General features: G+C 27.6%; 1 protein-coding gene across 1 annotated transcript; it reads left to right on the top strand.

Moving 5' to 3' along the window:
- Positions 1–10077: 10077 nt before the first annotated feature.
- Positions 10078–11414, top strand: LOC123206890 (protein LIGHT-DEPENDENT SHORT HYPOCOTYLS 1-like). Its single transcript, XM_044624169.1, has one exon. The coding sequence runs from the start codon at positions 10714–10716 to the stop codon at positions 11314–11316; it is 603 nt and encodes a 200-aa protein (XP_044480104.1). The 5' UTR covers positions 10078–10713; the 3' UTR covers positions 11317–11414.
- The last annotated feature ends 5827 nt before the right edge of the window (positions 11415–17241 follow it).

Genomic DNA, 17241 nt, shown 5'->3' with positions numbered 1-17241 from the left:
CTGGGGTAGGACAAGGTAAATCGGCCACACGCCTAAAAAATTAGTTCATATTGGGCCCATTTTGTTGTCAGCCGGGCTTCTTATTAATCATGTACTACAACTTAATATATACATGGGCTAATTTTAAATTTACCACACTTGGGGGTCTCCATTGCTATATTTGCTTTACCTCTTCCCACTAATTATTAATAGCAATTTAAGTATTTTCTTCCAAAAAACATAATTATTAAAAGCAGTACGGTTTATTGAACAAATATGAATTTCACAAGAATTATTTTTATCCTCTATTAAATTTATTACAATTATGGGATGGGTTAATGAGAATGTGTACTTGAGGCATCACTCACCTATAATAAGGTTTTATAACTAATACATCTTTTTTATTTTTACACACATATATATATATATATATATATATATATATATATATATATATATATATATATATATATATATATATTTCATTTCAAATCATTCCAACTCTATTAAATGGATTGTCAATATATCAATAAAATTATGTATATCTAATTTTAAAAATCTAATTAAATAATATATTATTATTATATAAATAAATATTATTTTTTTATTAATTTAAAATCATTTAATTATATATAATACGACGTTATCTAAATTGAATGTATATATAATTGGTTAGAATATAAAGCTTTGTTTCACATGTCTAACTTTGTATTTTATCTTACTGTCTTTTTTTTAATTTTTCTAAATGAATATTGACTGTTAAAGCAGCATCTATATTTCTATTTTATTTCACTAAAAAGAAGTGCAACATAGTGGGGGCTCCATAAGTACTACCATCAGAACTTATGCTTTCAAATTTGGCACTTAATAATTTATATTTACTCATAACACTATTTATTATGCTGCACATAATGTTAGACATAAATATTATGGTTGAAATAGATTAAGTTTTTTGGTAAAACACAAGTGTTAATCATTTCCTTCCTTGTATGATAATTAATAATATCAAACTAATACCATAGTTTTGAAGATAGAAAGTTCAGTAATGCTTTTTATTTATTTTAATTTCCCCCTTGTGAGATCATTTAATAAAATTCATCCGTTTTGTTTGGAAAGTATCAAAAACTACCCTAGATATAAAAACAGAAAAACCCTTCCAACTTTTCAGAAACCCTCTAAATTTAATATGGAAAACCAAACAAACCCAGATAAGCAAAGAAAAAGGAAAGACCAATAATGGGATTAGACAGGGTGGGCTTAGCAAATTAAAGTTTGAAAGAACTGTTGATAAAAGCCTTTTGTTTCCTGAACAAGATGCAGGTGATAGTAGGTGGGCAAAACAGATTACCTTTGCACAGAAGAGCTGACGAATTATCCATTTTTGTATCAAAACTAAGGAATGAAATAAAATTGACACTATTCCTTGGTTTCAACAGCTAGCTATGAATAGTAGTCTGCATCTGTACAGGAAAAAATGTATCCCAATTTGCAGATTGAGATTCCAAATGCAGGCATTGTGTTTCTTACTCTAAGTGGAAGTTGCACAGTTTTCCTTATTTAGTATTATGTAGATTTGTGCATGGTGATTGTTATTTATTTATATTTGTTGCTTTCATGATTAATAGTATTATTGGGTTCATAAACATTCCCTATTCCCAACCACTCTCACAAAATTTATACGTAAACAATAATTTAACAAGGTTGGAGACCTGGAGCCTGGATTTGTTTATCCATAATGTAATTTTTTAATTGCCTGCAAGTGAAGTCCCAAGAAGAATTTACAACTCTTTTGGCACTTCAATGAAAATGGTCCCTCCTGCCTGTATCAGTCTAACCCCTACTCCCATTTCATGAATTTTTGTACACTCGTTTTGTTAAATGACCCACTGATATGTACTTCTGTCACATTATAATTGGTTGATAAACATTAAATAATGAGAAGGGGAGTCTAACATCTTATACCCACCTGGGTGAGTGAGATTTTTGAGAAATGATAGTCAGGACTTAACGGAAAATTTTGCTTTAAGACTTACCATTTGAGATAGGTAAGAGACAAATTTGAACCATACTAAATAGGGCGGTGTGGTGGTTTGCAGTAAAACAGGTTCTTCTAGAAATCAATCGATGTGCAATCAAAAAGTTTTCTCTTAAATCAATCATTAAAATGCAGGTAGATCAAAATGCGGTGACTAATAAACAAGAACTAAAAAATTTTCAACTAGAAGCGTCTAATTCAATGAAATTTGACTAGAAATTTAAAGATATATTGACAAATAATCAATCAACTAGTCGATTTTAATTCTAAAATTTATAAAATAAAATGTTTGCTTTAAAATAAAGTTGCTGTTAAAATTATATCAAAGGATTCATTCAGATTATACACAATATGATATTTTCACATCGCTCATTCAATAACATATTAACTTTTTTCATAAACAAAATAACATTGTTAGATTATGTTCATCTAATAGTAAACTCACATTATAGTGACAACACATATATTATAGACCGTAAACCTATTTATGTCTTCTCAAATTTTAATCATTATTATAGTGATCGATCTTATATAATACTCTAAATTATATGCATTAATTGATGATAAAAAAATATATCAACAAGTGTATAGGATTGATCACAACTCTTCAAAACCCCCACGAAAATATACTACAGGATGTTGCAAAGGCTATTAGTAACATTTCTTCTTAATTTAACTATAAATAATAATAAAGAGAATTTTAAGACATTTGAGAATAAAATAATTCTAAAACCCATTTAAAAATTTTAAAACATTATTATTTTCTTAAGGGAACACCAGAATTACTTCAGTAAACTCCAAATAAATACCCTAAACTTCATCAAACCCTAAAGCCAAAGTTAGTTATTCCTTCAATATTCGAGTAGATTAAATTTTGTCCCCAACTATATCATTCATTAATTTCCATTTAACTTTTGGTAACTTTGCTTCATGATTCTTTGCCCAAGTTTGCCAAATCACATAATGCCCTTTCTCTTTCAGGGCAACAACTCTCAAACAAGTTACACAATTTGAATGAACCAAATCATTTCCCAAAGTATAGAACATCAATTTTGATCCTTAAAGATATTTATAGTTTGTTAAGAAGAAGATTGTATTTGTGGGTAACTGCTATGAAGTTTCATGAGTTGTTGTTTATGCTGAATACAAATTTTTTGTCTTGCACTAGACCGGATGTGATTGAAGATAAATAGAATTCTTTAACATTGCTTTAAATTTTAGATCTTATATTTCCTTTAAATTGTACACTTAATTGTGTCTTAATATATATTTGTAAAATATTTCAAATATTTTAATAAGAAGATTAATATTATATCTAGATAACGTATAATTATATGATTTAAATGTTATTTTATATTTAATTTAAAATCACTTAATTGTATGATGATAAATTATTTAAATATCTAATTAAGTACTTAACTCTAGATGTACGTAAATACACAGTTTCATGTTGACTACGGTGTAAAATTAATATGCAAATCTGGTATCAAATTGATGGTAGTTTCCAACAGAAAACTTGCAATGGATCATAGCATATAAACACTACAAAACATCGTTATGTTGCATAAGACTATTTTCAATAAGATTTGATTGTCTTGAGAGTGGGAACCTGTTTTCAGTGGAATTATGTAGCTTTCTTTTTCAATCGACCCACACAAGTGATAATTAATCAATGGCCAGCAAGATATTCCCCTCCACAATCAAAAGATTATTGGATTAATTTTACATTCTTATTTTTCTAATTACCAATTTTTTAATTATGTAGAAATTATATCATATATGTATTGTCACTTAATAGTTGATATTCAAACTCCAAATATTTTAATTTTCATCGAATTTTCTAAACAAACTAATGGATGGTTCCCCATTAATTAATTTCATTTTAAATATTTTTGTTTATTGAAGAGTCAATACAGATCATCATGTTGAATTGCCACCCACTTTTGTCAATTCAGTCTTACAAAATCAAGTATTATTATTATATATATAACTTTAATGTATTTTTCAAAGGGTGAATAAAATTCTAGTTTAGGCATCATTAAAAGTCTTTTATAGGTACTGTGGAGTAGTACAATAATTAAGCTTTAAAGCAGAAAAATATTCTTTCGGTTCAGAAACAACTGCCCTCATCAAAAAGAAACTTGGAAAGAAAGTCTTGCGATTTGACAAGGCTCTTTTGTTTTTTTTAATTAATATTTCTAAATTCTCCTTCAATTTTCCAATATATGATAAATAATTTAATTATTAATTATTGATGTGATTTATGTTGATTAATTAGAGGAACAAATAAATACAAATATAGGAAAGATTTTTCTCTTGGTAATTTAGCAATGAACAAACTTTATTATAATGACTCCAAATTAATAACTCTACTAACTCTTAATAAAAAAAATGTAAAAAAAAAAACACAATGCTATTATTTACATATATTTATTTAAAATTCATTTTAAAAAGCTATTTATTTATTTAAGTTTGAATACCTCTATATTTATTTGATATAAATATTTGAAGGTGGTGTTTATTTTTTTAATCTTAAAGTTTTCTTGTTGGAAATATATAAAAAATAAATAAATATAAAGAGTATATATAACATTATCCATGAGATCTCTCCTTATACATATGTGATACCAATATGAGAAAATGTCAAAGGAGGAGTTTATATTAGATTATAGTTTAACAAAGAATCATAAACTTCATCTTTTCAACTTCAACCGAATAACAAAAAACAAAAAATTAAGATTGAAAGTGAAAGTTTAACCAAACAATAATTCAATAATCTAACAATAAGAATATAAACAAAAGATGAAAATCAATCTACATATCAAATGACGTCAATCTTTGGTAGAATTACAAACTTATAAGTTACACCATGAATCTTGGCTTGAACAAGATTGTAAACGTCAATAATGATGGGTTTACAAAATTTATATTATTGAAGAAATATTTGTTTATTCTACTCATATAATTGGAAATAGATAGTGACTAAAAGAATTAAATTATATAAGAATGTATTTGAAGTCATTTTTATTATGGAGATGAGTGATAATCTACTAGAGTAAATAAAACCACGAAAAAGTCGATTAGGTTATAAATGTCTTTGCTAAAACTTCTTTTTTTATATAGGAAGATAAATCACAACTAAAGAAAATGTGTTCAAGAAATTTAAAAGAAGATTTGCATAATATATACTCAAATGATGCAATAAGGTCATGGGATGATTTATGTTGTGTATTATCCCTTCAAAGACCAACCAAACAATGAATGAGTGTCTTTGGATATGCCTTGAAAACTTAGAAAGATGGTGAGTAGACTCAACATTATGCTTGTCTTTCACTCAATTTTAAGTCCAAGTCAATGAAAAACTTACTGGATGAATAAGCCTTCCAAACGCAGAGGGAAAAAATCCCCGCACGCAAGGAAATGGAGATCAAGTCCCATAAAAATTAAAAGAAATTTTTTTTTGAACATTTAGACAAGAGAAGAAATGCCACCTAACTTAATTATACCCCAGATTCAGATTTTTAAAATAGAAAATTATATAAAGAAAATTTTGACTGGTTCACAGACCCGGTGTTAGAACTTAGAAGTTATAACCAATCCCATAATTGAAGTTCATGAAACAACCATTATTTTTACGATACCAAGATATAAATATATTAAATTAATACCAAGCAAGTACATTTTGGAGGCATAGTACAACAATTAATCCATTATTTCTAGGAACTAACAAAAACGAAGTTGTTCTCTGTGTAGCTAGAAAGAACCTCTCGGGAACACCCATTATCCTGCAAACTTCACTCCTGCCAACAATATTTATTTATTTATTTATTGTTCTCAAACTTTTGACATGAAAATTTTGGAATTTTTTCTTTTTCAAATTACATGAAGTTGTGGGTTCAAAATGTTTTATCAAAACTTCATTTCGTATGATTTTAAAATCTATCATGATTCTTTTGTTTTTACAACTTTTTAAATTAAAAGGCTCAAGATAAATTTACAGTTTGTCAAATCAAAATAATGCTTAAGAAACTCACAAATTGACTCTTCCATAAAGATTTAATGCCTTCATCAAGAGGTATTTATCAGTCTTTTTTAGCATGTTCTATATTCATGTCAATTCATTATAAGGTTCCCTTACAATGATATTTAGTCTTGTGTAGGTCAAACAAATTAATAATGCGAACTGGTAGTTTGCTTTTATATAGCAGTTGATTGGTTGCTTTCCATAGGGAGGGTAAAGACTTAGTTCTTTTTGTTTCTACAACTATGCCATTGTTTATGCCAAATTTGGGTCTAATGTTAAACTGTAACACTTTCTTCTAAGTGTAGCCACATCAAACAACTTTAATGAATGCTAATTTTTTTTTCCCTTAATTATTGAGATATTGACTTATTGTTGAGTTATTTACCTACTATTTTTTCTTAGTTTCTTTGTCTTTTGAATTTGATGGCTAAAATATGCTTGGGAAAAATCATGTATTAGAACTGCTATTCCACATTTTTCACGTTGCTTTGCATATTTTTGACAATATTAGCTTACAATGTAGAAATTATAAGATAAAAGGGCCTATGACAAACATGCCTGCCATCATATTTTTATTGAAAATTTCCAGTTCTTTTTTGACAACTTAGAATTGTACATATCCATTAAGTTTTTCATGGATTTTGAATGAGCATGGTTTAGGGAGATAATGAGAAATATGGTTGGCATGAATATTTTAAGAGTACTCGTTAATGCAACGGGGTGGGTTTTAAGAGTGATCCAGTTTATGAAAAAATATGGAGTTATTCAATTGATAAATGATGATGAAGAGAGTGAAATTTTGGTAAAGTTAGGGTTTGGTTTAAGGTTAAAAAGATGTGGGAATTCAATTGCAAGGGGGTGGGCTTTTATAGGTTTTAAATTTTGAAACTTTGTCATCGTTACACATAGAAATCTCAAGCATAAATTCATTATTTTTAATATTATTTTAATATATGACTAGAAAGATATATTAAAAATTTACAATTTTATTAAGAGTTAAGCTATGTTAATAATTTTATTCTTAAAAAATGATATCCATATACCCTATTCATATCACATCACTTCATAAAATAATCTTTAAAGGTAAAATAATGAGAGTAAATCTTTTTAACAACTGTATTCTGACAGTTTAAACTTCTCATAAAAAGAATATTTTTTTTTTTTATAAAGAAAAAAATTATCTAAATCTATCTGTTTGTATGAAGATTTGATGAAGATTTGATCCACCACATTTGATATAAAATTATAAATTTAATGATTATTAACTTTATAGTCATTAAACAGAATAATTCAAGAGTTTTGTCACGTTCTAATGGCAATAGATTTTGAACTTCTACCCTATTGGATTATGCAAGGGGATTCACCTGGTCGAGTTTACCCTTGGGGCCAATCCAGGACACCTGCTAGATGTGTGAGAAATTGTTGTTTTTTTTCTTTTGAAGTATTGTAGGTGGGACAATGTAAATTTGTCATTTAGCAAAATTAAAATTTAAGGAAACTTGTCCTATTTATTATTAAGATTTAAGCGCCTACCAACCTGGAATTTTGAAGAATTTTTAAAAAAATAAGAGTAGTCACTGTTTGATCGTGAAAATTAAATTATTTCCATAAATATATATATAAAAGGAATATAATAATAAATAAATATATAAATAATAATTTTATTATTAAATATAATAAGAAGAATCTTGATTAATTACTGTTCATGTGGATACGAGGTACATAAAAATTGTAATAGTTAAAGAAAGTGGAGCCATTGCTATGACCATTCACCTAAACTGAAAACTACGGGTCTTCAGTCATAATAATGCAAATTTAACTGTACATGTGAACTTCAAATTCTTGCTAAATTTGCCAAAAGTTTGATGCAAGATCCTGATTTTTAGGAAGACTGCATCATAAAATGTCCTAAGCATGACACCTGAGTCAATATCAATATGTTTCCATCAAACATTTCTCACACATATTTATATATACACAATTTTATATATAAATAATGATATATTATTATTTAATTATATATTATTTTATATTTAATTTAAAATTATCTAATTTTATGATGATATGTTATTTTTTATATATAAAATTATACAACATTCTATTTAGAAATGAGGTTGAAAATTTTTAAATGCAGGATCGATGTTTTTCAAGTTTATGTGTTTGTATTAGTTATGTGTTGATATATCATTTGAAAACATTAATAGAAGATTTACTATTTGCTTGTAATTAAGACACCGAACAATCTTTTTTTTTTTAAATTCTAAATATCAGAATTAATAAATATGAGAATAAGATAAAAAAGTACATAAATTATATAAATATAATGTAATAAATAGTAAAAAATATGTTTATAAAAAAAATTATAAAATTTAAATACATAAAAGATATGAAAGGTATATATACGGATTTAATATGATACATCATCTATAATATGTTTATAAAAATATGATAATATTAATAATAATTTTAACTCTTTTTATAAATCTTTTAGTTAAAAATTTAAATATAAACTGTCTAATTAACTATTAAATTTAATATAACATAATATATAATTAAGATTTAATTATCATAAAAAATTATTTAGAAATATTAGAGATTTTTTTAATAAAATATTGAATTTTTTGTTATAATTATGATATTATAATAATTAATTAAATGTAAAAATATTTTAATATCTTGAAAATTTATAAAAAAATAAAAAATATATATTTAATATGAAAAACAAATAAAATATAAGTTTAATATATTTTGAGTTAAAAAATCTTCTGTCTTTGAACACTAACATTGGCCTAGATTCACCCTCTTGATTGGTTTATAATGAGACAAAGCTTATTAACTAAGTAAATTAACATATTATCCTTGTAACTTTTGTCAAATGATGTTTTATATACACAAATAAAATTATATATATAAATAAATTATATAATTAATTTATGTATAAATTAAAATAATAATTTATAATTAAATAATATGATTATTTACTTTTTTTACTTCAAAATTATCTAGTTAGAGATTATTATATCAAGTTATATATAAAATTTTATATAATTTCTTTGTACATATAATAATATTTTATATATTTTTTTTACTAATTTGAACATCAACAATATAGTTTAATATTTCGAGTGATATTATGTGTATAAATAATAAATATAAATTTATATACAAACGATAATATATTATTATATTATCGATTATTATTTTATTTTAAATTTAAAATTATTTAATTATATATGTTATCATTTACACATAAATTTGTGCTCCTTGTTAACGTATAACACCATCCACTAAATCTCATTTATATTAAATAAACATTTTACACATGATGAAATCAAATCAAGGAAGCTGTCTAGCTTATAATGTTCATATGGAAATTTGAAATGACTAGGACTCAAGTCCTAATTTTCACTCGAAGGAAAAGGAAAGAAAGTAGATAGAAGGGTAAATTAGTAATTGCTGTGAAGGTTCCTTACTTCCTTCTATCACAAATTCACGTAATAATATTGGTATCAAATATCAATCAATTCAATTTTCATACTTTTAGACAATAGGCTGTTGTGCTTGCCACGCAACTGAAAAAAAAAAAATGTACATAAATAAAATATATAATTTTATAAATAAATTAAAAAGATTATTTTAAATTAAAATTTATTATAAACCTAAATTTATATTTATTAATCTTAGAAAATTTTAAATATAAATTTAAAACCTAAATTTAAATTTAATATAATATTTAAGATTTAAAAAATTATCAGATATAAGTTTAGATTTAGATTCAATTTTGGGTGAAAATATGTTTATTTATTTTATAAGTAAAATAATATTTAATTAAATAATAATATATTATTATTTAAAAATAAAATTATATGATTATTCTGATAAATAATTTGATTGAAAAAGGATAAAAGTGTGTACATGGCAGCGTATTTTAGCTTTTGTACTACCTTGGGTCACCGTCAACTTTACTCACTGGTAAATCTTGTCCTATTTTTAGCAAATGCAGTCTCTTGTCAACTTTACTTATTACCTGAGACCTAAGACCTCCTGTTTAACCCAATGGATTGTTCCCTTTCTCTCTTTCTCTCTCTTTCTTTCTCTTTATCTACCAGGAGTTCAACTCCAGTTCTCATAAAGAAAATCTGATGGCTCTGATCTCTTATTATCATCTTTTTCGTTCTTCAAGTTAATTACTTACTGTAACCATCCACCCATTTGTAACTTCAGTCCTGCCACGTTTCTTGAAGGCCTATTTGCTTTTCTTTCGCTCAAATCAATTAAAACCTCCAACTATTCTTCTCTCTTCAATTTCATTTCTTCTTCTTCTTCTTCTTCTTCCTCTTCTTCTTTCTGTCATGAAGTATTAAGGATTCCATGCAGAATCTACCTCACAGATTTTCTCTCTTTTCTTCAATACATGAAGATTTGGACTAGTACTCAATATCTCATAATCATCAGCTTTTAGTTCACTATTCAGTAGCATAACATCAACATTTCTACTATTTTCTCGACACTCCTTAAGAGTCAACTCTTTAGGGTTCTTTCTACCATCAAAAGAGGCCAAACGTTAGAGGAAAAAACCCTAAAAGGAGCCGACAAGCAGCCCTAGAGTGGTTATTTTATCTTCAAATATCATCTCATTTAAGATCTGATCGAGAAAAAAACAAATTCATATTCTATGGATTTAGTTTCTCCACCAGCACCACCACACACTGCGGGCTACTCAAGCCCCACTCACGCGAACCCAATCGCCAACACCACCGCCACATCAAACAGTTCAATCAGCGCAAGCTCTTCATCCCCATCAAATTCAACAACTCCCACGACGCCAAGCCGCTATGAGAACCAAAAACGCAGAGACTGGAACACTTTCTGTCAGTATCTGCGAAACCACAGGCCCCCTCTTTCTCTCCCCATGTGTAGTGGCGCTCATGTCCTTGAATTCCTCCGCTACTTGGACCAATTTGGAAAGACCAAGGTCCACAACCAGACTTGTCCCTTCTTTGGACTCCCGAACCCGCCTGCCCCCTGTCCATGCCCCCTCCGCCAGGCGTGGGGGAGCCTCGATGCACTGATTGGAAGGCTCAGAGCGGCCTACGAGGAGCACGGAGGGAGACCGGAAGCAAACCCATTTGGTGCAAGAGCTGTGAGGATTTATCTGAGGGAGGTTCGTGATTTTCAAGCCAAAGCGAGAGGTGTTAGCTATGAGAAGAAGCGAAAGAGGCCGAAACAGAAGGTAACCGTTACACCATCACCGTCGGATTCTGGTCCAAATGAGTGAAAAATAATGAAAAAAATAAAAAAATTAAGTAAAATAAAACGAATAACAACATAGACCCGTTTATGTCTTGCATTAATCCTTTGCTTTATAAGTAATGTATAGGGTGTTTTTACTTATTTTGTGTTGTTCCTCTAGTTTCATTTGGGTGCCCTGAATGTACCTTGATTTGCTATATATTATTAGTTATGTTTTGCCTGTTGGGTACCTTAAAATTGCTCTTTCAGAGGGCACTCGAGTCTTGAAGAAGCAGAAATGTAGTAGAAATTAATGACTGCAGCGAGTGAGATGATATTATACATATAAAATTTATCTGGTCATTAATATTCACTTGGTCTCTTGTGTATGTACCATAAATTTTGTTAAAAATGTTATTGCTTTCCTCAGTGCTCTTTCTTCTACTTCTTCTGTTTATATACTGAAATTCATCAAATTTCCTCACCCTTTTGCCCACACAAAATATACATATAACATCAGAATACAATAAAGATATGCATGTAGAATTGTCTTCCTCGTTATCAAAGCAATAGAGCTTGATAGAAGCTCAATTATGATTAAGAAAAGCTTGCAATTCAAACCCTTTCACTTTTGTTTGAAACAAAGCAATTGCTAGGAGATAGCAAGCAGACATTGTGAATGTTTCACGAACATGGAAAACTACAACACAGCTAGCTCTCTGATCTCTCTTCAATTCCCTTTTTAATTATGTAATTGTTTAGAATTTTTTCAAATAAAATATATATCTAACGAGGGACAAAGAGTAGGAGAGGTGGACATTCACGAGAGTTTAAAGGGTGAAGTCGGTTGGGTAGTAATTTAAAGATAATCTCAACAGATCTATTATTAGGCAAAAAGACAAAACCTAGATTCATTTTTCCTAATATTGATGCCAGCTAAATAACACACACGTTGTAAAGTAATTAATTACTTTGGAGGGTAGTCTATACATGAATTGGAATATAATTGGGAGATTGAGAGTCTATTTGCTATTCCACTTGGGCGACAAGCTTTAATTTGACATGATTAATTGATTAATTTAATAATGATACTAGTTTTTTATTAGTTGTTATATGAAGTTGGATTGCCCTTTTGGGACTACCTGATTTGGTGTCACCTTTGAAGGATTCACCATTAAAATACTCAAAAGCTTTGAGAGCGAATTTAACAAAATCAGTAAAAGTTGATACGATGAGTATAAATTGTATGTAGAGCTTGCTGATGATACAAGAAATGATGCTCAGCAGTACGTTTGGTGAATCTGTGGAGATTGTGATTAATTCAACTGTTGAAGAATCAAAGCTAAGGATTTGATGGCAACAACAAATATAATAATTAATTAGCTTAAATATCTAACTTATTTGTTTGAGATGATTTTTATGGCTTTTGGATGTTTTGAAATCTTTTATTTACATAATTTACTTATAGGTTTTGGCCTGATTCTCTATGCTTCCAGGATACTGTATAAAGGGTATGATATATTCTTTAAATATTCTCCTACTTTATTTAGAAGCAATTATGCTTAATCGATTATAATTAGCAAAGGATAACAACATCTTGAGGTATGAAAATTTTTTTTCTATTGATGGAATTGAATTTTTTTTTAAATTGAAGAGAATGAATAATCAAATTTTTATATCGAAAAAACTAAATTTTTAGATTTTCTTATAGATTAGACCAAAATTTTAGTATTTCCTAGTGAAGTTATAGAATCAAACATAATTAGGTTTGTTTGTTTTGAAAACAAGTTGATTGGTTTGATAATTTCAAAAGAAAATAGTGAAAGTTTAGTCTATTGAATAGAAAAACTTTAAAGTTTAATTGCTTTAATAGAAAAATTTGAAAATTCGACCGTTTTCAAAAGGAAAAAACAAAGTTTAGTGTCTTCAATATAAAAAAAAGGTGATAGTTTGATACCTCTTGATGATATTATACTAATTCGCGGACAATATTAATTATAATCTTTCAATATGAAATTTTTATTTTTTAATCTGTTATAATATGTAGTTTCCTCGTTGCCTGTATATGGAATTAATGGATCATGTGAGGATTATACTTTGAAAAATAATCCTTAGCACATATTTTTCATTTTCAATTTATTCATTTTGGTTCATCTAGATTTGATTTTGAAGGTAATTATTTTGAGGCACCAGATAAAGAGATTATGTTGAATCCATGGATGTGCATATATTCTTGATTCTGATATATATGATCTGATTGTATAGGGCATTTGCACAAGATATATATAATATGTTATATCTGAAAAAGAAAGATTCATGATTTTTATCTCTATAATCCCAAATGATTTTTATGTCAGATATGTTTAGATCCAGGCTCAGTCGTTTTTCTGATCCAAATGATATATATATATAAAGAACACATGATATTCTTCTTGTGTTCTTGTTTCCAGATTTGGATATCCTATTTTTCTTTTATCAGTGAACCTTGTTGGAGAACTTAGTTATCTGAGACTGCCCTAAATGTGTCTGCCATGCATTACAAAGTACCCAAATTTTAGAGTTGTGTTTATGGTATTTCTATTTCGGGTAAAGTCTAAAAGTAGCTTCAAGAATAAAGTGAATATGCTTTCCTTATGATCTCCAGCGGTTTCTCTATCGATGTTCTATGAATGTGAATTTGGCCTTGAAAACAAGGACTCGTGAATCTTGCATGTATTTGTAAGTCTACTATACTGGAAATAAAATTACTCAAGATCGATTTTCAATTGGGCTGATTTTAAATGCTGCAGAAATACAAAAAAAATTAATAAACCAAAACGTTGGTGGTTTAGAAGATGGATGTGATCTTCCATCCACTACAAACTGTACCGCTTTACAATGGAAAATGACTTCATGTCTTTTCAGAAAAAAATATTGGAAACTGTGAAGAATGGTCGAGGACTTGAGGCATATGCATGAACCTGAGGTAGCTATAGCCAATCGTTTTCTTCTGGTTCTCTTTCAAAACACTCTGATGCATTCTAAAGGCAACAGTGAAATTGCTTTTGAATTGCATATTTTTGCATAAATAAATTTGAACGAGTCATTATTATCTTTTACCTAAATTTTCTAGTGTTTAACTATTTAAATCTTTTCACATATATATATATATATATGTATATATATATATTTACTTTGTCTTGCAATCTCGCATCCTTATATGAACACTTATTGAATCGATTTAACATGGCTTTATTTTTGTTAGATAAACCAAAATTTCATGAACTCTGAATTTTCAAGATTTGATAATGCATTTTCAAAAAAGCTTCTTGAAAACGAAAACGGAATTTGATATTGAGTAGTATTGTATTTTTTATTAAATGAAGAGATGTCATCTCGAAAATTTCAACTATTTTGTTTCCTCTTTTTATCAAATGCAATATCCCTAGCAAATAGAGGAATGTTTAGCTAATAAAATTTATGTCGTCATAACAAAATACAGTTTCTTTCCCACTTTGATATATTAACCTGGTGAAAAAAAATGTTTAGTCTTCGTAACTAAATTGACTTGTTTTGAGAAAAATAGGTTTGCTCAAAGCCCGAAAATGAGTACGCAAGAAAAATGTAACAAGCACTCCTTTATAGTTTAGATTCAAATTTAGGGTTTTTGATATGTATTTATCTTAACAAAAAAGGAATTTTTCAATTAAAAAAAAGGAAGTAAATGAAGATAAGGATGAGAAATATCACTGGAATTGGGGGTCGTGTCGAGATGATATATATATATATATATATATATATATATATCCTATCACTCTTTTGTCTTTTCATTGTTTTCGTCTTTTTATATTAATATATTTATTTAAAATGTTAACATGTTTTTATAATGTTAATTTATTTATATTTTTAAATTTTATTTGTGTGTTTTGTTATGCAATTAACTTGGTTAGCATATGTTATTTATGACATTTGAAATAAGAAATTGTTTTTAGCTTTAGTTAATTTTGTTATTTAATAGTTTATGTTATGTTTAAAGGGTACGAAAATGAAAATTTTCTTCAAGGGTAAGAGACAAAATTTTTTTATAATTCTTATAACGGAAATGGGTCAAAAATTATGATTGATACTCTTTACAAGGTAGGGACAAGAAATAGGATATTCAACCTTGTCTCTCTCGTAGCCATCACTAGTGAATGGAGCATGGTCTCAATATTTCATAAAGCTTGGGTAAGAATAAAGTGGGAAGTTTGTCAAGCCTCATATATTCTCTAGCAAGGTGATTCATTCCACATGGCTAGCGAAAGAAACCTAAATTCTTTCAATAAAGCTTGGGTTCCCATAGCCTATTAAATGGAAAATTGCCACATCACACATTGTTAGCAAATAGAGTTTGCTCGATTTTATTTTTGTAGGATAAGTTCCTATAAATAGTTACCTACAGATATGTTTTAAGATAGGGATGACAATAGAGAGGGGTAGAGAAGAGATTTCAATCTTTGTCATCATCCTCGTATGAGATATCAATACTTATTTTCGATCCGTCTTCTTTACAAAGATGAAAATGATTTCTCGTTTTCTCTCCGCGAAGAAAAATTTCTGTCTTGTTCTCATAGGAAAAAATTCCCTTTTCGTACTCGTAATAAAAAATATATTTTTTATACTTTTTAAACACATTATAAATATATTAAATAATAAAATTAAGTAAAATTAAAATTAATATACTATTTCAAATATCACAATATAATATATTAACTACTTTAATATGCACAACAAAAACTTAAATAAATTTGAAAAATATAAATAATATAAAATTATAAAGATATGTTAGTATTTTAAATAAATATATTAATATAAAATGACATAAGAGGGGTGGTGGGGAAGAAACACATCTTTGTCTTTGATTATGAAGATTTTTTTCATTTTTGTTTTTGTCTTTTCTTTTTTATTTCTATTAGAGAATTCTCTTTGTTAGGGGTAAAATTTCAAAAATTGAATTAAAATTATTATCTCCGTTTTAAGGGAAGAACACTCATGTAAAACCCAAAAGTAAATTTGACAAATTCTATTTTCGATTCTTTTAATATAGTTAATAAATACGAATATTTTAGATAGTTGCATTAAGCTGTAAACAATCAATGTAATTAGGTTAAAATGGAGAATATTTACTCAATTGAGCCAAAGTATAACAGTTAGTATCAACGAGGATTCTACTCAATCGTACAACGTGAAGTAGGTAAATTTCTATGGATAAGACTGAAAACTTTATATATATATATATTTGCAAGGAAAAAACTATAGATTATTTTTTTTGGAAGGCTAGCAAACATATAACATGAAAATGCATGTATGTAATTGATATCTAAATAATTTAAAATTAAAATTATTTTTGACATGTCAAAATAATTATATGTGATAAATATCAAAATAATTTATAAATTAAAATTTTAAAAAGGCCTAAAACATTTTCAACCTCATTTTAATGCATTTTTAGTCACATCCACAAGATTTGAAAAACCCAAATCCTACCCATGGGCTAACTTTCTTTAAAAAAATAAGGGCAAAATTGTTATTTCATTAATTATATTAAAAAAATATAAATTCATTATGTTTTTTCTCCATAATTTTAAAAACTAATAACTTTACTCATACCTAAAGTTTTCTAACTTTCAAAAGTAAAATTCCCCCTCCCAAAACTTAGGGATTATTTTTCAGATGTTTTCTGACTACCATCTCTGACAATCGATGATAACACTTCAATCCACTATTCGTTGGCCACCAGATCTTCACTCTCTGATGGAAAAAGAGGCGACGAAGATGCGTTTTTGTCGATTCCAGACGAATCAACGAAGATGAGCATCTTCGTTATTTTTTCTGAAATCAATGAAGACCCTTATCTCCATCAATTCTAGACAAATTGACGACGATGAGCATTTTCGTCGATTCTTCTAGAATTGACGAAGACCCTTATCTTCATTAATTCAATAGAATCGAT

Source organism: Mangifera indica, chromosome 2, assembly GCF_011075055.1.
Source record: "Mangifera indica cultivar Alphonso chromosome 2, CATAS_Mindica_2.1, whole genome shotgun sequence".
Classification (NCBI taxonomy): domain Eukaryota; kingdom Viridiplantae; phylum Streptophyta; class Magnoliopsida; order Sapindales; family Anacardiaceae; genus Mangifera; species Mangifera indica.
The sequence above is the reverse complement of the archived record's forward strand: the minus strand, read 5'-3'. Positions and strand labels throughout refer to the sequence as shown.

Bases quoted from the DNA above. Each gene is read 5' to 3' on its own strand.
- LOC123206890 (XM_044624169.1), top strand. From the start codon at position 10,714: ATGGATTTAGTTTCTCCACCAGCACCACCACACACTGCGGGCTACTCA.